This window comes from Spea bombifrons, chromosome 3 (genome assembly GCF_027358695.1).
Source record: "Spea bombifrons isolate aSpeBom1 chromosome 3, aSpeBom1.2.pri, whole genome shotgun sequence".
Lineage (NCBI taxonomy): Eukaryota > Metazoa > Chordata > Amphibia > Anura > Pelobatidae > Spea > Spea bombifrons.
The window spans coordinates 26,443,264-26,469,042 of NC_071089.1; the positions used below are offsets into that span (position 1 = coordinate 26,443,264).

At 39.0% G+C, this 25,779-nt stretch overlaps 1 protein-coding gene across 1 annotated transcript in view; it reads right to left on the reverse strand.

The window, feature by feature from the left end:
- Positions 1-25,779, reverse strand: part of MRPS5 (mitochondrial ribosomal protein S5) — a 56,918-nt gene that overhangs the window by 6,009 nt on the left and 25,130 nt on the right. The window contains exons 6-8 of the mRNA XM_053459345.1: positions 7,888-7,978; positions 2,514-2,560; positions 128-185 (exon numbers count right to left, since the gene is read on the reverse strand). Coding sequence (XP_053315320.1) covers positions 128-185; positions 2,514-2,560; positions 7,888-7,978 — 196 coding nt within the window. The remainder of the gene's footprint in view (positions 1-127; positions 186-2,513; positions 2,561-7,887; positions 7,979-25,779) is intronic.

Consider the following 25,779-nt stretch of genomic DNA (forward strand, 5'->3'; position numbering starts at 1 on the left):
ATATATTATTACAATGTAGCCGGTGTCAATGCATGTAAGCAGAACTCATCCGTAAAAGTAAAGTATAATGAAGTAATGTACACACAACCATTATTGGTTACATTTTTCTCTTTTATATCACACTTACTTGTATGGTCTTTGTATCTTTCCATATAATGCAGATAGTGTACTGCTCTGTTTTTTGCCTACACAGAGTAATGGACAAGAAAAGGATAGCAGGTCATAATGTGTTGCTTTGTAAACAAATGGCTCATATAGATAAAAGCAAGACAAACTCCAGCACCAGCTTCAAAGAGGCACATGGGTAAAGAGCTCTGATTTAAGATTTTGTTTAGGTCCATACGCATAACCACAACATCACAGGGTTTGATAATGACACACGGTTATAGGGACAACCAGTCATCTTAGTGAATATGATAGCTCTGTCCCCACTAAATTATTATTAAAGTACTCAGAGGTTGGGCAGACTGGATGGGCCTACTGCAGGGGCGTCCAACATGCGGCCCGCGTGAGATCGGCAGCCAAGATCACAAGCCCTGCCGCTTACTTGTGGGAGGGTCTATTCTCTGCTCCAGTCCTGCCTCCTCTGTGGGGAGAACGAGGGAGGCCGCGCCCCCTGCTGAAGTCTGTGAGCGGCATTGAGAGCTGTAGTAGGTAAGGGGGTGGGGGAGGTTGTTTGAATGAGTATGCCTGTGAGGGAATGAATGTGTGAATGAATGAGTATATGAATGAATGAGTGTGTGTGATAGCATGGATGTGTAAGTGCTGGAACCTAGGCATGATGGGAGTGTGATTGCTGTTAGCAATCACACTCCTATCATGCTAAGTCAGCCAGTACATGCTGAAACCTGGCTAGCTCCCCCCCTTGTGTATTGATGCTGCCAGCAGCTGTTAGCAATCACACTCCTATCATGCCAAGTCATATTGTTGATTTTTTTTTGTCCAATTGTGGTGTGTTACTTTTAATAAAAGTGTGGTTACACACTAAAATCGGACAAAAATTACTGGTACAATGCCCAGCCAACCAGTACATACTGGAATCTGGGTATGCCTGAGATTGCTGTTAATCATAATATATAATTTTTTTTGTACAATTTTGGTGTGCAACTTACTTTTATTAAAAGTGTGTGTGTGGGGGGGGTCATTTTCAGTTTTGGCTAAGTGAACCCTGAATTTTCGGTTTTGGTCCAGAATATTCATTTCGGTGTATCCCTAAAATAAATAGAACTATTTCATTTTTACTTATCCAGAATCCTGAATTTGTAGTCACAAAACTTTCTAGGCCCAGAAATCAGTGAGAGGAAAAGTAAAGGTTTTGTGTCATTTACTTTATTTTAATCTGCATTTCTTATTAAAGGCCATATTTTCACACAGTGAAAAATGAGTGCGGCCCGCACACGTATACAATTCTGATGAAGAGGCCCACTGCAGAAAAAAACTTGGACACCCCTGGCCTACTGGTTCTTATCTGCCGTCACTTTCTATGTTTCTATTATCCCTTTCAAATGCGTGGGGAATTGGCTTGGGGGGAGCTTCTGTGATAGTTCCCAGGCCAAAAGCATGGTGAAAACAGGATCATTGAGGGTGCCTTTGATCTGCAGCTTCCCATTAGGTCAGTACCTTATTTTTTCCTACTTAATGGATACTTCAATATGCATTCTTTATCCTTAAAAATAGGGGACAATATGCCTTTACCCGTCCCTGACAGCCTTATAACAATATTTGTTATTGGCAAATTCAGTGGATTGTTTTGTTTAGCTATTTTGTATAAAGAGAATCATATATCACTATTTCTGGTGCCTTGATTTGGCACTTATCTGTTAATACAAGTGAAATGAACAAATACATTTATCAGCCATAACAATGAAACGTGACAGCCGCCAGTTTAGCAATATGCCTGTGCGGTGATCCTGCAGGTTTCCATTATCAAGGCCACTAAGCAGTTCTCCGTATTGTAGTAAAAAGTACACATTTTGCACAGTTTCGAAATTATACATAAAACCAGTTATTCATTCCTAAAACTAAATCTAAAAGATGTGCTTAAACCCTTCTCGTTCTGAGCTGTGATTTTTGTTTGAATTACATGCTACTTCCCAGCATTCCCTGATCTTTTCCCTTCTATGCGAACTTGAAAACAAATGCTCCTTTCTCCTTCATCTCCATCTCTTTCCCACATTCTGACCATTCACTCTTTATTTTTATCCATATAATCCCCCCGTTCCCATGTCCTTCACACTTTCCATCAATGCCCTGTGAGGATTTTGCTTATAGTATCAGCTAGCTGGAAATTCCAGACATTTTGTTTACTAAATGATTAGATTAGCGAGGTTCAGGGGCCACTTGTATCAACTTTGCGTCTTTAATAATCATGCGTCCATTGAATATATTCCCAAATTTGTATTCCCTCGGAATATTTTCCGTAGAAGAATGCGTGTAGGGTAATAATGACCGTTTAAGGAGTGAGCCACAGAAATACTGTTCACTATCGGGAACTACAGAAATAAGCTACATACCTTTCTGAGAGCCACCATCCTATCAGAGGCTTTTCCGATGGCAAATCCTGTAACAAAAACAAACATTTAATACAATGCAAAAGGGCTAGAACGGCAGCAAAGGTGTTTTAAATCTATAGGAAGGCCCCTCTACTGTCCGCATTTGGCTCACAGCAGCCGATCCCTGGCGAGAAAGCATTCCCATTGCCATAGGAGTGCTTTGCGCACACGCATGCGCGGAGCCTTCAAAGGTCTGCTGGGACTATTGCACAAGCCAGAGTTGGGGCTGGCTGGCAGTGAGTATTTGCACATGAGCATTACTTAGTAGGAGAACAGATCTCTTGCAATGTAAATAGCTTTTGCACGCAAACAAAAAAGATGTTATTTTGAAGGCGACACTCGGCTATCATAAGCATCAAAGTGCATATGATGGCTGAAGGGTAAGAAAAATAAAACACTAACATTTGTAAAACATGATGGATTTAAGGAATGTTGCAGATGATTTAATTTTGTAATAAACGAATACATAATATACGATCTGATAATTATTTCATGTGTGTGTGTGTGTGTGTTTGTGTGTGTGTGTATGTGTCTTAGAATTGTAATTGGACATCAAGCACAGCAGTATATGCCTATTAGTTATTACATCATCCCACTGAAAAAAAGTCTTTACCTAGTTTCATTAAGTTTTTTTTCTTCTAAGAGAAGAATGATCATGACACAAAATTTTTTTTTTTACTTTGGTGATATACGTTAAGTAACCACTCTATTACGGACTAAGCTCTGGGAAGGAAAAAATCCCTCAAGACAAAATAGATCTCAGCTATTTTGGTCGAGTTAAAACTCAAATGAGCACACATGCCCTGTTTTAATGTTAAATGCATTTATGGAATCCATATTGCGTAGGCTCTGGTGCGTTCTACTGCATGCAAATAGGTGCAGGTATTTAGTTACTGGAGTTTCGTCACAATTAACCCCTCCCCCAGCTGCCTCTACTGGAAGCAGGGTGCGTACCAAGGTACGCTTCCTGTACATGCTCAGTAGAACCCCCATTCTAGTCAATGGGAGCTGAGCTCCCTTTGAAATCAATGAAAAATAGTTGCAGCCAATCATATATATTGTATCTGAATAGTTTTGCCAAATGTCCATTTTAGTAACTTTAATAGGAGTTAACGGAATTGAGCATGCAGATTAATAATTCCTGATTTGAAGTAGACGGGAGAGGTGTTAAATGAGAGAGACATCTAATTTCTATCTCCAATAACTAGGTGGTTCCTTTAATTTTGAGAACAGTTTTCTCTCTATTTCTTATCTATAACCTTGAAAAGGTGTTCATAAATGTCAATGGGACATAACGACTAAAATGAGCATTAGAACAATTTGCATGCTAACTGCAAATCAGAACAGATTTTGTATGCAGATCAAATATATCATTTTGTGTTATTTGAGTGCCATTTCCGCAACGTAGAGTCAGGAACATACATTAAACGGTGTTTCCATTAAGCTGTCAGTGTGCATGACATTAAACCACCAAGTTCACAGACATTCCCTTTACTAAAACTGAAAAAAGCACATACACAATAGATTAACCGTACCATGTCCTCAATACCAGGCAGTGATGCTGTCACGCATAAACATATAGGGGTTATTTAGAGAGAGAGAGGGAAAACGGGTATATCAGGATCTATTATCAGCCAACATGTGACAGCTAGATGAAAACATAATCTATTAGCGAAATAACTTATTTATTTTAGTTTGTAAGGTCTAATGACCAAACCTTATCCTTGTTTCTTTACATCTGTTACGCAGTGGCACTCAATGGGGTTTATTTACTGAAGATGTAGGACCATTGCTGTTTCATGTCACGGACTTCACTATAACGCAGGCCAAGTTTCAGCTCCAAAAATAGTTTGGATGGCTCTGTATATCTCTCCTGCCAACTATATGTTAAAAGCATTCATACACAGACAGGTATAAAGGTCTGCAATACTGCTATACAGAAGTGAGGAAACTACCACCATTTTTTTTAAAGACATTTTGATTTCTATGTTAAAACCTTCAAATCGCAAATCCTATTCATCATTCTGTTGGTAAAATGCCCAAGAACTCACTCATGGGTGAAATAGCATGATGGTGACCTAAATTACACGCTGCTGCCAACGAATGCATGGATGGCTTGAAACCATCATTAAAATGAACAGGATTCTAAAGAATAAATCGCTGTTTTAAGCACGCAAACCTTAAACTGTTAAGGTAAATCTGTGTTCCCTCTATCAGAAGTAAAATCCATGCCCCATTTCATGAACGTGACTAAGACACCTTGATTTTTGTTTCAAGAACTGGCACAATCACTAAATAAATACTTCTGTATGCCTGCTTAACACTTTTTACAGCAACCAACCACAAGTATGCTTTTTGAATGCTGATGTTTTGAAAGCATAAATGTGATTGGCTGCTGCTTCAGTGACTTCAATGGCAGTGCCACTGAGCATTATATACATACCACTGTTTCCTGGATTTAGTAGAGGCATCCAAGGGAGGATTTACATTAGACAGAAGTCTGATTGTTAGAACTCCAATAACTAAATGCATGCAGTAAAATGGAAGCTGAGTGGTCCCTTAAATTTGTATTTTCTCCTCTCTTACAAATGCATGGAGGAATTCTGCAGGACACCCCTATGCACCCCCCACACCAGACGTTAGCTTGCAGGAGTTTTGTGTTTTGCCATGCTGCCTGCACCTACTTGTGCCTTACATAATTCCAGCCAACTAAAGTTCTGGCTTGTGCTTCAGAGTAGAGGACTGCATTGGGAGGCGGGACCCGCACTTTACCTGCGGGTCCCGATAATCCCGCGGAGTCCCGCAAGGCTGCCTTCTCGCTCCTCCCTTACAGCGTCTCCTCTTTTGCTCCGCCCAGGAACAAAATGGAGTCACGTAATGTGACGTCACTTCCCGTGACTCCGCCTTGTTCCTGGGCGAAGCAAGAAAAGAGACGCTGTGAGGGAGCAACTAGAGGGCAGCCTTGCGGGACTGCGCGGAAATCTGCAGTTCAGGTAAGGAGGTGGGCTTGATTGGCCACAAATGTGGCGGGAGCGGGCAGGATTGGCCACAAATGTGGCGGGAGAGGGCGGGATTGGGCAAAAAATCAGCGGGAGCGGGATTAAAAAAGCAGTCCCGCGCAGGGCTTTAGTTCAGAGCGGTCTAACAGCTAGAGCTGAAACAACGAATCGATAAAATCGATAATAATCGATAACGGAAATCGTTGTCGACGATTTCCGTTATCGATTAATCGAGTGATCGATTCGTTGTTGGAGCACTCGGCTCCTTTTACTTACCTCCGCGAGCGTTCCCCGCTTCTGCTACACGCTCTGCAGTCTCCGCCTTCTTTTAGCTACGTGACGGATGTGACGCGTTCCGGAGGTAAGTATTCTTCATGTCTATGTGCACGGATCGCACAGAGCCACTCGCACAGAGCGAATCGCTCTGTGCGAATGGAGCCACTCGCACAGAGCGGTTCGCTCTGTGCGAGTGGCTCCATTCGCACAGAGCGGTTCGCTCTGTGCGAGTGGCTCCATTCGCACAGAGCGGTTCGCTCTGTGCGAGTGGCTCCATTCGCACAGAGCGGTTCGTGAGTGTGGGTGCAGGGCAGAGTGGGGGTGGGGGTGCAGGGCAGAGTGGGGGTGGGGGTGCAGGGCAGAGTGGGGGTGGGGGGTGCAGGGCAGGAGACTGGGTGCAGGGCAGAGTGGGGGTGGGGATGCAGGGTGTGAGTGTGGGTGCAGAGCAGAGTGGGAGACTGGGTGCAGGGCAGAGTGGGGGTGGGGATGCAGGGCAGCGTGTGAGTGTGGGTGCAGGGCAGAGTGGGTGCAGGGCAGAGTGTGAGTGTGGGGGCAGGGCAGAATGTGGGGGCAGGGCTGGGTGCAGGGCAGAGTTGGAGACTGGGTGCAGGGGCACAGTGCAAAGTGCTGGGTGCAAAGTGCCAGTGCTGGGTGCAAAGTGCCAGGGCTGGGTGCAAAGTGCTGGGTGTAAAGTGCCAGGGCTGGGTGCAAAGTGCTGGGTGCAAAGTGCCAGGGCTGGGGCAAAGTGCTGGGCGCAAAGTGCTGAGTGCTGGGTACAAAGTGCTGGGCGCAAAGTGCTGAGTGCTGGGTACAAAGTGCTGGGTGCAAAGTGCAAAGTGCTGGTGCAAAGTGCTGGGTGCAAAGTGCTGGATGCAAAGTGCCAGGGCTGGGGCAAAGTGCTGGGTGCTGGGTACAAAGTGCTGGGTGCAAAGTGCCAGGGCTGGGTGCAAAGTGCAAAGTGCTGGTGCAAAGTGCTGAATGCTGGGTGCAAAGTGCTGGATGCAAAGTGCCAGGGCTGGGGCAAAGTGCTGGGTGCTGAGTGCTGGGTACAAAGTGCTGGGTGCAAAGTGCCAGGGCTGGGTGCAAAGTGCAAAGTGCTGGTGCAAAGTGCTGAATGCTGGGTGCAAAGTGCTGGATGCAAAGTGCCAGGGCTGGGGCAAAGTGCTGGGCGCAAAGTGCTGAGTGCTGGGTACAAAGTGCTGGGTGCAAAGTGCAAAGTGCTGGTGCAAAGTGCTGGGTGCAAAGTGCTGGATGCAAAGTGCCAGGGCTGGGGCAAAATGCTGGGTGCTGAGTGCTGGGTACAAAGTGCTGGGTGCAAAGTGCCAGGGCTGGGTGCAAAGTGCAAAGTGCTGGTGCAAAGTGCTGAATGCTGGGTGCAAAGTGCTGGATGCAAAGTGCCAGGGCTGGGGCAAAGTGCTGGGTGCAAAGTGCTGGGTGCAAAGTGCCAGGGCTGGGTGCAAAGTGCTGGGTGCAAAGTGCTGGGTGCAAAGTGCTGGGTGCAAAGTGCAAAGTGCTGGGGCAAAGTTTCTTGAACAGTAATAGTCCACCTCTTTTCAGAATGTTTGGGGTTATTTTGTTTCATAAATATTGTGTTTGGGTTCTTGTACTTTGAAAATATTGTTTTTTATTACATCATAACAAAATAAGAATGTTAATGTAAATTTTAAGTTGTTTTTTAACATCCAGTTCATTAAATTCTTTTAAATAAACGAAAAATTTGCATATTGTTTTTTTATCCGATTAATCGATTAATCGAAAAAATAATCGGCCAACTAATCGATTATTAAAATAATCGTTAGTTGCAGCCCTACTAACAGCACCCTCTGTGAGTATACACAAAATACACTGACGTCACTGGGATGCTTTCCAGCCAACCAGTGGCGAAAAAAACAGGACAATGGGCAGTGTGCTAAGCTTCTTAAAAGAAAAATAGTTTCTTTAAGTTGAGGAATGCATTGTTTAAACTTCCCCTTTAAAGAAATATCACTTTGTTAGGAGTTGGTTAAGATTCTACCCCTAGGTAAATTTTAGGAGCCATAATAAAATCTGAGATCACTTACCTGCCACTCCATTTCCATTGCCAACAACTACCAAGGCGCTCACAGTTTTCTTTCTTCCCTCCTTAGCCGTCATGTTAAATACATTTTTTACCTGTAAGTCATATGAAAAAAGTAAATTACATGTACACTAAAGACGAAAATAAGGTTACAAGAGGCATAGGCAGTGACATACTTCATGGCGGGCATTTTTTTTAAGGTACTGTAATATATATTTTTTAATTTACAAAACTATATAGTGCTCTAGGTTAAAATGTGTTGTATACACTTGCACTTATAGACCGATGCTTATTTGCCCTTACACAGACAAGCTTGCCCTAAACATACAAACTTTCCTTTATGAACACTTTCAAAACGCACATACTCTTTCTCCCTCACTGGCTGTCTTCTCTCACTGTGTTTCTTTTCTCTCCCGCTCTCAGTTCCTTTTTATCAACCTCTTCACCCTTTATTTTTTTTGTTGCCTTCCTTTGCTCTGAATATTTTCCCTCCTTACCCCTCTCTTTCTCACTACTGAGTAAACCCCTGGTGGTCCTGTAGAGGGATTGTAGAGGGTACTTACATGCCCCTGCTGGGAGCAGGGGTATGTAAGTAATATCCCGCAGTTAAGGACTGAAGAAGTGCGCGAGAGAACACCGGACTAAAAGGTCTGTATGAATTCACTTCATTTTGGGTCGGTGACGGACACCTTGCTGACCCCTGGGTTACAATATAAATTAAATATAAATTAAAATGCCACAGCTATTAATGTTGTTCGTCTTTAAGAAGTCTAGGGCTTACTATAAAAGTGATTTATTTCACATTACATTTTCTTTACACTTCATCTTCTTTTCCAAAAACGGAAACATATGATTTTGTTAAAAATTAAGAGTCTATAATCCATATGTAGAAAATGTAGACAGAATATTAAAGCTTTAAATCCTATGTTATTATAAACATAAAAAATAATACACTCTCTCTACATGTATAATAACCCGTCCCCATTGTTGGTCATGCTGGATGGGACTTAAACAAAAGTCAAATCACTTCCTGCACCATGATTGGTTCCACTCAGCATTTAGGCCCCGTGTCATTTCCCTCAGTTTTCTGGGTACGAAAAATGATAGAGATAGATGATAAGAAAGTGTGGCATTCGGGAAGAGGTAGGGACGGGTGGGAAGGAGATGTGACAGCAGAGAAAGGAGGGAAGGGAAAGAGACAGTAGGAAGGGAAGTAAAAAGAACAACTGGACAGTTAGAAACATGGGAAAATGAGAAGAAGAAGGAGGGGTGAAGCAGAGAGGGAAGAGAGGAGAACAGGGGAGAATGAGAAAAGAAAGCGAGAACAGTACAGAAAAGTAAAGATAGAAAATTGGAAAGGGAAGAAGGATTTCTTTTTCTCTCAACACTAGCTATTGTGTCGGAACACACAAAATAAAATTGGTATTCTTGCAACGGAGTAGTTTGTGAAATAAATAATAAAAAAACACAATAAGAAACACAAACACCAAAATACAGTAATATATACACTGCAAAGATTTATACAGGTCATAACATATTCCCTTACGGAATATTTGTTGTTTTTATGAGCCAGTACCTAGTAATATTAAGACGAAGAAAAATGTTTGCTTGCCAAAAAAAATAAAAATATATACTGTGTATTATTCTTTAGAACCCTAGAAGGGTTCATTATCAAGACATTTCATTATAAAAAGGCTAGTAAATTCATGACTTAATGTTAACATGCCTCACAGTGGATTCAATCAGAGAGGAGGAAAAAAAAAAAACAGCGCAGCTCCCGAATCAATAAAACGGTAGCAAATTTCATGTAAGTTTAGCTAAACACAACACTGCTATTTCTAGGGAGTCTGTATGTGGAACCTAATTAAGGGGAACATATTTTCACTGCTTCAAACTCCACATCACATAGTAACTTAATGGTATCACGCTAACATAGATGGTGCAACAGGGAGTTCCTGTGTTGATCTGAAAAGGCTGAGGAAGCAAAAAGTACACAACAGTGGGAAGCATCAGTAAGACTTATGTTACACTATAGAACGTTTGACAGAGAGACTGGGTATAAAAGTTTAATGTGAAGCAAAACAGACAGAATAAGAGGAAAAGCAACCCCTGAGGTGTTTAATATGTTTTCCTTTTCTACTATGCTATAGAAAATTGTGGTAGTGAGGAACAGAGTCTCCTTGGGATACTCGTACCTTAACATTTCCAAAGATCCAGTGACAAGGAAACTATGATCAACACAGGACCTGACCTTCAGTGGTATCTTCTCAAATTCCATCTGTTATTATATTAATGCAAACGGTATCCAGTCTCATAGTAAAGCATAATCTGACATACTTTCTATTGCATGCAAAAATCTTTTTACATACAATTCACAATCAAAAATATCAGATTCATGTCCCTACTAACTTCTGCGTGAAGAAGCAGCCATAGAACTTTTGGAAGTTCTTTCAGGCATGTAGTCTAAAAGATGGTGCTGAAAACTTTACTTTTCACTTTTACAGAAGATACAAATGATAAATATTGAACAGATTCTTTTTCTATAGTTTACTTTTCAATAGAACAATACGATTTGAAAATGTTTGTTGAATGAGACCCTGCATATTAGAACATACTAAAGATTTAAAGTACCGGTAATCTAAAATTAATTTTAAAATGACAGTATTGTAATCACATCTGTTGGCTGTTCTATCCAATTCCATTCAGTGCATTTAATAAGACAATAAAGGTAAATAATACATAATAATCAAATTACATTATTGGATTTTAATGCTCCTATAATTATTCATGTTATTTTCAGATGGCAATCCAGCTTTGAGAATTAGACCATCAGAATGCACCAAGGTATGAAGATACACTAGCAATGTCCTTCATCTGGTCATGAAGATGCACAAGTCTTAATTTTTCTTGAACCAGATGGCATACCTATTTAAGTTTTCCATCTTCCTTAGCACAAACTTATCAATACCCATTTTTCTGTGGTTAGTTTTGAATTATAAATTATTAGGGAGGCAAAGTTTAAATCCATCCAGCAGGTGGCCCTATCAACATACAAAAAGGCAAACTAAAACAATGAAATAGCTCTTCCATAAACATAGTTCATCAGCTACACTGGCGGCTGTTGGCCTCTTCGTTCCATAAAAGCTGTTACCGTTTCCATCTCTGCTCCTTTTTTTTTCTGCTGTTTTGATTACAAACACTGAGGAGCTTCTCGTTATTAACTTTGTGGAGTGGAAGGACTACAGAGGACAGATTTATTTTTTATTCTGTTTAATGCTATCCTCTTGGCAGTTAAGTGTAAGTTAACATACGTTTGTGTGTACTGTCAGTATTGGAAAAGGTAAAAAGGCCAAATAAAATAATATCTTACCCAAGTGGCTTGACTATGACCTTTCTTCCTTTATCTTAAAAGTCATACAGCATTGTTAAATCAATAAATGAGAAATGCTAAAATTAAGTGGAGGTGTCCTTGAAGAGTCTCTCTTTGTTTGTAACACATAAAACCGTGTGCGATTGACTCCTAATGTCTTGCATTATATATTTCCAGTCACTGCTGTTGAAATAAATTGTGTAAATAGTTAAATAAACTGCATATTACATATTCTAGATATTTACAACATTCTGAGCACAGAGACTGTGCAAACGTGAATAAGTATTACAGGTGAGCATCGCAAGGTTCTTAATGAAGTCGGGGATGGATAACGAATCATGGGAATGAGATACCTTCTGTCTGGATAGATTTTCTTGGATGGCAATAATAAAGCTAATAAAGGATGAAATTGATAGGAAGACATGATTCACTTTTTGACAAAAGATTCATGAAAATTGTGAATAAGTCATTATTCACAATGAAGAGCATTGCTCAAGTACATGTTCTACAGCAACATAACTTCCTCTGCTAATAAGAAAAAATTAAAACAAAGGAAACTGTCCCCTTCTTAACTTTACATGTATGAATCTATATTAGTGTTAGAATACATTTATATCTTTATATTATACACATATATTATATACCATATTTGCTCGATTATAAGACGACCCTGATTATAAGACGACCCCCCAAAATCTGAATATTAACTTAGGAAAAAAAGAAAAAACCTGAATATAAGACGACCCTAAAGGAAAAAAGTTTTACCAGTAAATGTTAATTCATGTAAACTATTTTTTTTTAATAAAAGCTATGATTGAGAAAAATATTTTTTTAGTTTTTAGTTCCTTGTATTTTCCAACCTGTCCCCCAGTTACGCACATCTGACCCCAGGCTTGCTACACCAATATGGCACTGTGGCCCATGATATGCCTTTTAACCCTCTATATGCCACTGTGCCCCATGGTATGCCTTTTGACCCCCTATGTGCCACTCTGCCTCCAGAAATGCCTTATACCCCTATATCCCATTCTGGCATTTAGGGGGTTAAAATGCATATTATGGGGCAGAGTGGCATATAGGGAGGTATAAGGCATTTCAGGAGGCAGAGTGGCATTAAGGGAGTTAAAAGGCATTGTATAGAGCACTCTGCCTCCAGAAATGCCTTATACCCCTATATGCCACTCTGGCATTTAGGGGGTTAAAAGGCATATTATGGGGCAGAGTGGCATATAGGGAGGTATAAGGCATTTCAGGAGGCAGAGTGCTCTATTAAATGCCCCCTTAACGCCACTCTGCCTCCTGAAATGCCTTATACCTCCCTATATGCCACTCTGCTATATAATATGCCTTTTAACCCCCTAAGTGCCAGAATGGGATATAGGGGTATAAGGCATTCCAGAAATGCCCTATTTAACACACACACACACTTACCGGTGCTTCCAATTTCCTGCTGTATTGCCGGGGCAGCGGGTTGACGTCTCCTTCCGCTGCAGCCGGAAGGAGGTGGAGTTGGCAGCGGGGGTTTGTCTGCGTCCGTCGCGCATAACTTCCCCGGCTGTCAGAGATCAGAGTTCCCCGCACCGGTGCGAGGAACTCTGATCTCTGACAGTCGGGGAAGGATTTGCGCGATGGACGCAGACAACCCCCGCTGCTAGCCACACCTCCTTCCGGCTGCAGCGGGCGTTGTCTACGCGGATCGCGTAGACGTCAACCCGCTGCCCCGGCACTACAGCAGGAAGCACCGGTAAGTGTGTGTGTGGGGGGGTGTTAAATGGGGTGGGGGGGGGACAGGAGGATCCAGGTCCCCTGCAGCGGTGCATCTTAGTCTCATAATCAGACCTCTATTTGAGGTCTGATTAGAAGACGACCCCGATTAGAAGACGAGGGGTATTTTTCAGAGCATTTGCTCTGAAAAAAACCTTGTCTTATAATCGAGCAAATACGGTATATATATATATATATATACACGCACACCTATACATACGCACACACACCTATACATACGCACACCCATATATATACACACATACACAACTGGAGTACCCTGGCAGTAGAATCCTCAAAGTAGAAGCTGCAAAGTGGTGGCACACAATGGGGACCTTCAACGCAGGATGATCACAAGCTTTCCAGGACACAAACATTTTGCTGATCAGAACTTACTGTTGCCCTACGATGATTGCTATCTGTACGCTATAATTTTCGCCAGATAGAGCAAGAAGTTAAATGGTTGTTCCCATGGTATACACTAAACAAGGGTTGCTAATGCCGCAGGAAAAGGGAAAAGGACAGATTGTCTATAACACTAAGGAGCAGCCAACTGGTAACTCGTCAGCTGTTGTGGAGTCAGTACTAAGATGAAGCTTAGCTTTTCCTTATTAAACGTCGGCAGAGTCTAAGGTTACGTGGAGAGTGTTTTTTGTCGCCGTTTTATGTCTATGCGGGGTGCATCATTTCACTGAGCATTGATAAGTATTATAGTTGTTTTTAGTCAATCAAATAGTTTCTACATAATCCATACAAAACAAGAAAGGCTACTGACGCGCAGATGGCACCCAATGAAAATAAAGCAGCTTCCATGCAGAATAACCGATTCCTATTTCATTGAATGACAGATCCACATTAGGCCCTGGCAGGCACAGTGAAAGTGTAGAGGTGGACCACATTGCACATCCTTTAAGGGAGCAGGGATCCGATGTGGCTGTGATTTTTGTTTGATCCCTCACATTCTTGCACTGTGTAAAGGCCTGAGGATGCGAAGTTACTCTGCTAATGAGCGACCAAATTATTAATAGGGATCCAAGCTGTGGGGGCACAGATCTCGATTTCCTTTGCTAAAACCCTATAACCAGGAAGGGGAGCTTCTCCATGTTGTATCACAATTATTGCAGTACACTATTTTAGTTGCATTATAAATGTAAACTAAACAAACAAAAAAAACTATGAGAATGTACTAATATACGAGCTCACAAATGGTGCTCCATATTAATATTTGTAAAGTGTAAGTTATATAGATGCACCCCTTCTGAGCAGTCACTGGTTTGTTTTCTTCTGAAACCTTTATAAAGAGCCAGTTTTTATATGTTTTGCAAACACAAACCATAGAAAAATGTGTCTCATGTAATTTCCCATTTCCACTGCAGTTAATTTTATAACGCTTAATCCTCATCACAATACTGTCAAAAATGCTATTTGCCTCATTGTTCCCAATTTAACAAGAAATCGGCTGTTCTGCTGAACAGAAAGAAAAGAAACTGGAAGGAAAATTAGGAATGCGGTATTTGCTAAATTCCTAGCTTAATACCAATTATTATACTTGGAACAACTAATTTTAAATATAATTAGAGTAACTGATTGGTAACAATCTAATCATATAGATAACACACCACATAGGATACCAAAGATAATTTAAAAATTACATTTCAGTAACATGAACTGCAAGAATATTGGTAACAATATTCCCAAATTCAAGCAGCAGAAATAAGTACGTGAATACTCAAGTGTCTTCTACAGTCTTCCTAAAATATATTTTAGGACCGATATGACAGAAAACAACAATCTGGCTCCTAGCATTAGTCCGCCCATACCTGTTAGACTTCAAAACAACTTGGTCTACACATGTACAGAATATCCCACTATATAAAACTCCATTCCTTCTGGAAGTTCACCCCACTTATCTTTAACCTCTTGGAAAAATTATTTTTTTAACTGACAGCTAAACATTCACATGATTTTGCCCAAATACCTGTTAACTTACTTCTAACTGATTCCTTAATGTTTATTTTGTTATATAGACTACAAAAGCCAATGTAAACACATAAAAAAAGTATTATTCACAAAATATTCATTATATATAAACATAAATGTTTTATGTATAAAAGGATACACAGTAAAGCAGTTTAGAATTGCATAGGATACGCATATTACCCTGGAAATGGCATGATTAAGAACCACACAAATGATTCTTATCTGTTGCTAAGTTCTGCATTTTTTTTTTATACGCAAATCAATATTCACGAATTCAGGGAGACTACACATTTGTTAAAAAAAAAAAAAAAAAGGGCTTTCTATGTTTATGGCTGATGCCCTTGTGAGAATGAATGAGTGAGTGAGTGAGTGAGTGAGTGAATGAATGAATCAGCTGTGAGTCATATCTCAGGACACCGATAGAGATAATTAACGTTCTCTTAATGTCGCGTAATAGTGCAGATGGTTCTGTTTTAAGTACAGAATGAATGCATTGAATACACTGCAAATAAGGCAACATTTCTGTCTTTTTCACACAACGTCCAATTATTTTAGACCAGAATAATTATTGACACATTGCCTCCAACTAAGCTTAGAAAATCCAATATAGAAACCGTTATAGCCAGCTAAAAATCAATAAGAAAATAATTTAAAAAACTACTGAATCAAAAGTTAATAATGTGGATGATTGTGCTGTGAGGAATATGTAAAAATAAATAATAAATATATCCAATAATGGTTTTGAAATAACAGCCAGCCAGGGGCTGCTTGGAATCCGGCAATCACTTTCTAATGAGTAAGTTCATTTACATTAATAACTACAGAACTAAAGAATTTGAACATTTATCCAAACCGCAATAATTGTGCTATAATGAACTTTGGTTGCCTGGCCAAGGGCAGAATTTAAAGAGAATTTGTCTCAAGCATTTTTTATACTTACAGAAGATTTTTTTGTTTAAATGTAAATACCACTGAGGTACTTTTGTTCATTTATCTTAAACAGATCTTTCATATAGATATGCACATACATGAATTCCTCATGCCTGTCTCCCCAAACACGAGAATCAAACACATGTTGCTTCTGGAAATATTTATGCTGCTGCATACTGCCACGTTTGGAGACCTCCACGAGATAACAGTCCTTTTTGCTGTTTCTTTCTACCATTTATTTGAAACACATAAAAAAACCCATGCTACGTTCTCAATGGCTCTAAACAGTATGTTTATTGAAAACAGTGATAGCTTTAACATGCCCAAAGGCTCAATCAAGCATGCCATATGAGGTAGTCCTGCAGCAGTTGGAGGGCCGCAGGCTGGACACCCCTGACATGGTCTCTTTTGGAGCAGATGTCTAATGAGAGGAAAATGAAATGAAAATGGATCATAAATGGACCACAAGCAGGTGGGTCTAAATTCTACCTGGATGCAGACTTAATGTAGCGAAAAATTGTGAACACTATGATGTATACATATTACAGGTGAAGCCCCAGGGATAGACTCCAAAGGCTTCCTCTACTTTTCCCAACAGCTTTGTCGTCAAGTAAAATTGCATACTTCAAACACCACCAGACAAAATAACACAATCCCTTGTTTCCATAGGGTGTCGGCAAAAATAAAATCTTAAAAGTGCCGTCTTGCCTTGCAGACTGTAACTTGTCATAATCGGTCTTAAGATTTAATATGAGTTGTGACAAATAATTGGAAATGTATCTTACATCGCTCCTTGTAGAGAGTCAAAGCAAAAGCCAATATAGAAATGTATTTACCTGCTGGAAGCAAATACTTCTAACGCTATACCTGGCATGCTGCCTATCTTATTAATAAAGGCTGGAAGGTGGAAAAACACAGGCAGCAGCAGAAAATCTAATTAAAACCCTCCCTGTTTTAATTAAAGCTCTTTAAAGTCAAAGTAAATTCCTATGTGAATTGTATATATATATATATATATACATACATGGAGTTATGGTCAACATTATTGGCACTCTTGAATATTTTGTACATTATGAACAATAACTATATACACTCATATGTTTTGATACAGAATTGGATAAAATAAAAATGAAATGGTAGAAAATGTATAAAAAGGAAACATTGCCATGACTAGATTATTGCATCCTCTTGAAGAATTAAAATCCGTTTGAAAAGAACCGGAATGTCATTGCTGTGAAATTAGGCTCACCTATGATAAAATGTCAGTGCTCACATGGCTTGAATTAACCAATCAATGATGGCTTTAATGCTGAAGAACAACACCTTTATTCTCTGTTCCTTTTTCAGAATGAAGACAAGAGAGATGTCTGAGAGCATCAGAAATTATATCATCACAACCCTAAGAATTATAAATCATTTTTGGGTGATTCACAAGGTCATCTTCAAAGACCTTGGATTTAATGTTTCAACAGTTCTCGGCGTTATTAAGTTTGCTGGTCATGGAACTGTCAAGAACCTACTTGGACGTGATGGCAAGAGCAAAATTGATCAGAGATGGCTGGTGCAAACTGTGGAAAAAATACCACATAAGACATCCACGCAGGTTACAGCTGACCCCTACCATATGCCGTACACTAAACTAAGAAGGACCCCACTGCCGAAAGCAAAACATAAAAAAGGCACGACTGATCTTTGACTGCCTAGTGAAACCCCGATCATCATGGGGAAATGTTATACAGAAAACTAGGTATGGGTCAAAGATCATGGGTCCTTTAGTAGGACAATGATCCGAAGCATACACTCATAAATATCCTGATTCAATGTGATTGAAACCCATTGGAAAAAGCTGAAATTTTCATTTGGGGAAAGGAATCCATCAAATATTCAAGAGCTTACGCAAAATGCAATTGAAGGTTGGGGAACCACCAGCAGACAATGGAAAGAAGCCTATAGACTGCGACAAGAAACAGAGGCTGTTACTGTGCAACCAAATATAGGGTTGTAATAATATAAGGTTGTGCAACCAAATATTAGGGAAGGGTTCCTTTAATGCTGTTCAGGTCATATTTTATGTTTATTCTGTGAAATCAATGCATGCCAAGGCATCTATTGTTGAATACATTTGGACACTACATTAGGATATTCTAATACAAACTACATAATATCCAATTATTTTGAAAGCTATTGTATATGGTGTACAACATATTCAAAGGTGCCAATAATGTTGACCATAACTGTATATATACATTTACACAAACTTAGGTGCCACATAATTCATCTACTAATAGAATTTTAAGGGATGGTTACTTTTAAGTTTTATTTCATTAACAGTACTATTAGTAATATCTAAGACGTGTTAGACGTTTCTCATACATTTAGTTTGGACATACAATTTGACTTTTGTTCTTGTTAATAGATCGAATTCATTTTAAGAAACGCTCACAGCTAATGTAAAACTGCTGCATTCACGAATTTGGGTAGACTTTTTTACATTAATAACAAGTTTGTGTGCGTTCTTGTAGGGCATACGTGTTAAAATGTATGAATGACATACATAACAGACACACAAAAAAGGGAAATGTCATTGTTAAAGTAACTAAAAGGTCATTTGGCGTTTTCATAAATATAAGTTATATTGCAAACACTTTCATGCCATGCATTTTATGACACATGCAGCTATGAACTGTTTTAAGAATGGTTACAAGTGTTGGCCTTTAACCTTCTTCCTTAGGAACCTTTTCCTTTTCTTTGCTTGTTACACGTCTCTCAAGAGACGTACTTCTTGCAATAGCAAGAAAGCTTTAAGCTTATTTATTAAACATAGAAAAAAAAACCACACAAACATGGAATTTGAAGTTAGATTTCTGACAATACGGTATGTTCATTTTCCCGCTGTCAGACCTTAATCACTCCATGGTCTTCATTATATTCAGGGTAACCTTATGCCTACCCCAAGCATGTTTAAATCTACTCATCGTAATAACCTCTACGTAGATGTGTTCAACCAGATGAACGTTGTAATGAAAACAGTTTATTGCTGTTACCCTTCATGAATCCTACTCCCTTACTTCTAGTTTTTGCTCTCTTGTCCTTCTCCACTTCCTACTTCCTGTCTCCATACATCTCTGTATACATGCAACATACACATTCTACACTCTACCAGTCTGCTGAAAGGAGGTTCCATTTTTATTTAACACTCTCTGTTAAAACCTCCTTAAATTACATCTAAGCTTCTCATTGGAAATAATACCTTTATGTATTTGTGTTTCCATCTCATTCCTACTTCTTCTTTCCTCTTCACTAAGCCTTTCTCGATAATTTTTATTCTGCAATTTATGCTACTAATGCCCCTAGCTATACAACACAGCACCCTGATTGCATTTCCCTCCACTTTGTTGCCTACCCTTAAGAAATTACAGGTCTTTAGGTTTCTATACCCCGGTTTACATTTTCATTTTTTACAGTATTAATCTACTGTCATATTATTCACTATTCTTATTTATTTACCTCATAAGCCATTTGGGTTGTTCCATCATGAATGTCCACTGCGTTGAAGACCACTGTATTTGAGAACTTTTGTAATACCGCTAATATTGAAGAATAGGCACCACACTGATCCCCGAGACATCCCACTAGTAACACGACCTTACTCTGAATATGCAACATTAACTACAACCTTTTGACTCCAATCAGTAAGCCAGTGCCATATGTATTAGACTACAACTACAACATTTAGCACTACAATATACATTATATGTATACACACAGTATCTCACAAGTGAGTACACCCTCACATTTTTGTAAATATTTTATATCTTTTCATGTGACAACGCTGAAGAAATAACTCTGCTACAATGTAAAGTAGTGAGTGTACAGCCTGTATAACTCAAAAAAATCAAAAGGTTTCCCCATCCAGCAGAGAAAGTTCATTGTCAGGTATATAAAGGCTACTAGTCCCCCACTGTTGATAAATATAGGAACATTCTGATTTCCTTTATCATATACTTATGCCATACATTCAATCTAAGTAATAATTATGTATAGTTATAACCTTTTTTTAAACACAGATGGAAAACACTAACATATACACAACAATACACTTTTAAGATCCTGAATTCCATTCAGTGAAGAAACGGCTTCTTTTCTGCAAATGTGGCTCGAAAACATGGTAGGAATAAAAGATGTTAGAAGGGCAAGTGGCTGATGATGGTTTAAAGAATTGCACAGTTGCTGTAGGACATGGAAACAGATATGCATACGGTAGGTTGTTTACAGGGATATTTTACTTTCATCTCTAAATATTAAAAATTAGGCTAATGGCTAAAAAACATTATGCTTTAAACTAAACTCACTGCCAGATTTGTTAACGCTTGGAGTTCACTGTTTGTGAACATTCTGACATTTATCGGCAGTTTTATCAGAACTCGGTTCCTGGTTGTCTTTAGGATGTAATGTGCTACTGAGTAACAGGATATCTGCAGCTTCATGTATGCTGGATTTCGTGATTGCTGGGAATGCTATTATGCTAAGAGACTGAATCAAGAGCTCCCCATATACACCGGTTACCGGTTTGAAGAAAAATATATTTGTAATAGTTCCAGGGCTGTCTCCATCCTGTCTGAAGGAGTGGTAAGAGCTCAGAACGTGAATGGTACCAGAAGGTTCCCTGTGGAGTTTTAGTAATGGTAACTCTTTAAGCCCTGATCCTCATCCGAACCATTAGTTTATTGGCACATTTACTCTTTACAGGCATGTGTTCTTTTTGATTTCAGCATAATATGTACTGTATATCCAACGCAAATTTTTTAACAGGTTATACTATACTGCAATAGCCAATACGTTTATAGGTTTTTATACAGGGCACTTTTTGTATTTTTTATATTACTGTAGCGATGTATTACTATTTATTCAGAACATTTGTAATTTTTGTTTGATCAAAGAAAAAAAATAAATTATATATATATATTATATATACACACACACACACACACACAATATATTTTTTGATAATTATTCAAGGTAAATATAATACCATATACAGTTTTCTGGGTGTTTAAACACTCTGGTTTTTAGCTTTTAAACAGGTTCGTTGTTATTTTTGCATGTTTAACTATGAAACCCTGAGCATCCCTCAAATTGTTATGTGGTAGAGTAATACCCATAATTACTCTACCCCATAACAATTTGAGGGGTGCTCATAGTTTTATATGCAAAAATTACAGAGAACATGAAATGGCATGACATTTATACATAAATTGCGCTGTCGTGCGGCTTACATTTCTGTTTTTAAATACTTATATTTGCCTTATTTCCAAATGTTTCTTATTGAAAATCAAAATCTAAAAAAAAACCCATCTAACTGCATCTGTATGTATTATCAGACCAATACACTAATATGAGTCCATTCTGGAATACCATAAAAAAAAAAAAAATCTACTGTTCATAAGCAATTTGGAACTCAAGACGCAAAATACCAAAGAGAATCAAATGTTTCATGCTCATACGGTGAGTATGCAATTATACAAATCACTGACCATTAAGGGATTTCAAGACACCACGACATCTGCTTGGACCTTCCAACAGTTTTAAATGTCAATTGAATATTGCTATTCCCCAATTCCCGAACTACTGAGAATTCCACAATCCACAGAACCGTTAACGTTGACTGCATTGGTCCTATGCTTGACCCTCTCCTTTACTCTTCATATCTTGTCACTCACCAACATCTTCCTTCTTCACATCCAACATCTCTTGAATTCATCAACTCCTCATACAAGAGGCTACTAAAATAAGTCATTTCTGTCTCACATCTGTAGAATTTTACTTGTGATGCACATATCCTTCCGATTTTCCTACCTCATTTTGATCCAAAGTCTCATAATTATTCCAACTTTGAACCCGCTTACTTGTGGGTTTTACGACCTATCCTTCTAATACCCAAAAACCTGTACCACTGAATTCTCCACATGGCGTTCACTACAATAATCCCCACTGAACCTTGTAACAGGTTGTAAGCTTGAGATATGAAGCAGAAGGGTGAATTCACTAAAAAGTAAAACCAATTAATTCTGGCAAGATAAAAATATTTCATCTCACTTTAACTATACATAATGAACTGCTACCACGGGTAAATTTGTTCTGCAGGAAGGGCTCCGAGTGCTCTTATGTGTTATACATTGTTACATTTTGAGCCAAAAGGCTCAGCTCAACACAAGTTACCGTTAAATTAACAAGACAAAGAAGCAGTCGATAAAAAGTCAGTAGACATTTTAATTTTACACACCAATTATATAATTTAAGGTCTTCTGTACCTGTGATAACTACCATTTAAGCAAAATGTTTAAGATTTTTATTTAGAGACTCAATAAAACGTCAGAGAATGTCTTCTTAGCATCTTCAGTAATAGTATTTATGCCGTAGAATATGACCCAGCAAATGAGAAGCCCTTGAGGCATGATTAAAGAGAAATACAATACCTTCTACTAATGTTGGCACCCTTGGTAGATATGAGCAAAGACGGCTGCAAAAAATTGTCTACTGCTTAACCCTTTTTTCTTTAAAAATACACAAATACTAAGCTCTCATGGATAGCAAACAATTGCAAACACAACACAGTTGTTTATAAAAATAATTAATACTGTGACATATATATATATATGTGTGGCACAATTATTGGCACCTTTTTAGTTAATACTTTGTGCAACCTCCCTTTGAGGACGCTGGAGAATACATGTCAAGGGAACCAAGACCATTCCTCCATACAGAGTCTCTCCAGATCCTTCAAATTTCTAAGTCGACGCTGGTGAACTCTCCTCTTCAGTTCACCCAACAAGTTTCCTATGGGGTTCAAGTCAGGGGACTGGGATGGCTATGGTAGGACATTGAATTTGTGGTCCGTATATCAATTTTGTGTCGATTTTGATGTATGATTTGGGTCATTGTCCTGTTGGAAGATCCAACTACGGTCCTTTTTAAGCTTTCTGGCAGAGGCAGTCAGGTGTTCATTTAATATCTGTGGATATTTGATAGAGTCCATAATGCCATATATCCTAAAAAATGACCAAGTTCCCTGGTACAAAAACAGCCCCAAAATATTAAAGAGCCCCCCCCTCATATTTAACAATAGGCATGAGGTACTTTTACACATGGCTACCACTCTGCCTGCGCCAAACCTACCTCTGACGTTTATTGCCAAAAGGCTCTATTTTGGTTTCATTTGACCATAGAACAAGAACCCATTTGAAGTTCCAGCAGTGTCTGGCAAACTGAAGACGGTTGAGTTTGTTTTTGGATGAGAGTAGAGGCTGTTTTCTTAAAACCCTTCCAAACAACTTGTGGTGATGTAGGTGTCGCTGGATTCTAGTTTTGGTGACATTCTGACCCCAAGATGCAACCAACGTATGCAATTCTCCAACTGTGATCCCTGAAGATTTTTTGGCCACTCGACTCATCCTCTTCACAGTGCGTTGAGACAGTTTAGACCCACGTCCTCTTCCAGGTTCATTCATAATATTTCCAGTTGACTGGAAATTTGTAATTATTGCCGCTTTGTGAAGCTCAACAACCTTTTGCCGCACATCCCAGCTATATTCCTTGCTCTTAATCACTGTGATGAATGACTAAGGGAATTTGACCGATATATTACCTAATATTTATAGCCCTGTGAACCAAGAAGTCATGGTTGAACAATTTCACCCAGGTGTACTAAAACAAATTAAAACATTCATGGGAATACACTTCAAATATATTTTTCTCATATGAATTCATGGGTAATAACTGTGCCACACATAAAATTACACAATTTTGTTTGGGTAAACCTGTCTTTTGTTTGCAATTGCTTGATATCCATGACAGCAAAGTATTTTTGTGTTTTTTTTTTTTTTTTTTAAAGAAAGGATTACACAATGTTTTTGAAAGCATTCTTTGCTCATATTTACCATGGGTGCCAATATGAGTAGCAGGCACTGTATTTTGTGATTGGTTTTTGATTGACCCATTTTATTTAAGACTATGAGACTTATATGGATTAGTGCAAGTGAACCTAGAAGACCCGGTGCTGTTTTGAAAGCAAAGAGTAGTCACATCACATATTGATTAGATTTTTCTGCTTAATCAGTTAACAAAACGAAGAGTGACACATCTCAGAATGTTTTCAGACCTGCCTAAAACCTTTGCACAGCATATTATTATAATCACACTTTATTTTAAGGAATCCAGGTTTGGGCCGTGGTAGCTTTCACCGACTGTATTGCACCCAGAGAAAGAAACCTCTTTCAGAAGCCTGGCACCAAAACAGAATGCTTATGCAAACATGAGCTTTAAAAAAGTGCTTGTCTGCAATCCCACGGAACAGCTACTTGACGAAGGTTATTTATCTTGAAGAAGCCAAAACACAGCAAGAGAAGCTCTTAGTAGTAGTCAATTTTTCAGGAAAGAAGATTTTAAAGTAAGCAAACCATCATTCATGTGAAGTACTTTCACATAGGTAAAGAGTTTTTTTCTCTAAACAGTATGAATCTTTGTGTTTGAGAAGTTTCCATTTTAATATGAAAGTTTCCTTTAAGCTACATTAGTTAAAACGTTCTCATTTACAGACGTTTCGTACTATATGTTGGATAGATACCCATACTTGTCTCAAATCCTTGGATGAATATCTTCAATAAACCAATGAGTGGGGATACTCTGTTATATAACATTTATATACTGTAAAATCCAGGGTATAATACGTGGGCAGAAGCTTTACTCAATCTGTAGGAAAAAATGAAGTACTTGTGTATAATATGCACCAATCAAATTAGGCCAAGGTAAAAAAAATCCACAGGATAGGAGCCAATTATATTGCAACAAAAGTACTATAACTGGACTTTGGCTTTAAGCCTTGCCCAACACGAGCGACAATTTCCATGATATGATGATTATTTTAGAGATAATTTCCTTAACCTCATGCATACTTTCAGCAATATGAATAAAGCACACAAATAAATGCCGGAGGTACTTTTGATTAAAAAGAGCAAACGTGCTATTCTGACAAATGATTTTTACAGTTTACCATAGGAATTAGAGCTAATTAGCTACAAACCATAAATAACCCATTTTCACATTAGTGAGGATACAGACTGCAGAATGTGTTAAATTTTGTTTCTCTTCCTCTCTCACATACTTGAATGTCAGCCAAAAATGTTTCAAACCTGTTACTAAACATTATAGTCCTATCACATCTCTGAGCATGTAATTACAAACGTTATACATGTAGGAGGTATGTTTGTAGGAAACGGTGTCAACTAATAAAGAGTGCGATAAGCATCTAAACAGAATCAATTGATCAACAAAAGAAATATATATAGGAGGAGTAGGCCAGAGGGCGATCAGGCTCCCTGTAGCACCATCGTTCAACGGGCCGGTTAAAAGTGAGATCACTGCTCTCCCCATCAGGTCTACTAACATCATGGGCAACTATGCCATGTCAGCACAGCCTTCATAGTTTATCTCCACACGGCGTAACTTTAAAAGGCAGAGCACGGAGATATGAAATCATATCCCAGCGCTCAGCAGTGACCATGGTGGAGCAGATGGGGGGGGTGTGGTGGCATTGCCTTTGGCTTAGGCCTAGGGCAGCTCCAAACCGACTCTTAAAATGGTTTGGAACAGTTCTGCAGAGCACTCGTGACACAAATGTACAAATATTTAGTGATCCAATCTAGAAGAAAACGCAAGCAATAAACTAATTAAAATGTTAACATCCTGTCTCATCCAAAGAGTTATAGAAAATATATTCCATCTGTAAAGACAAATACATTTGTGTGATGGAAATCCATGTCTACATTACTGAATAGTAGGATTTGTAAAGGAATA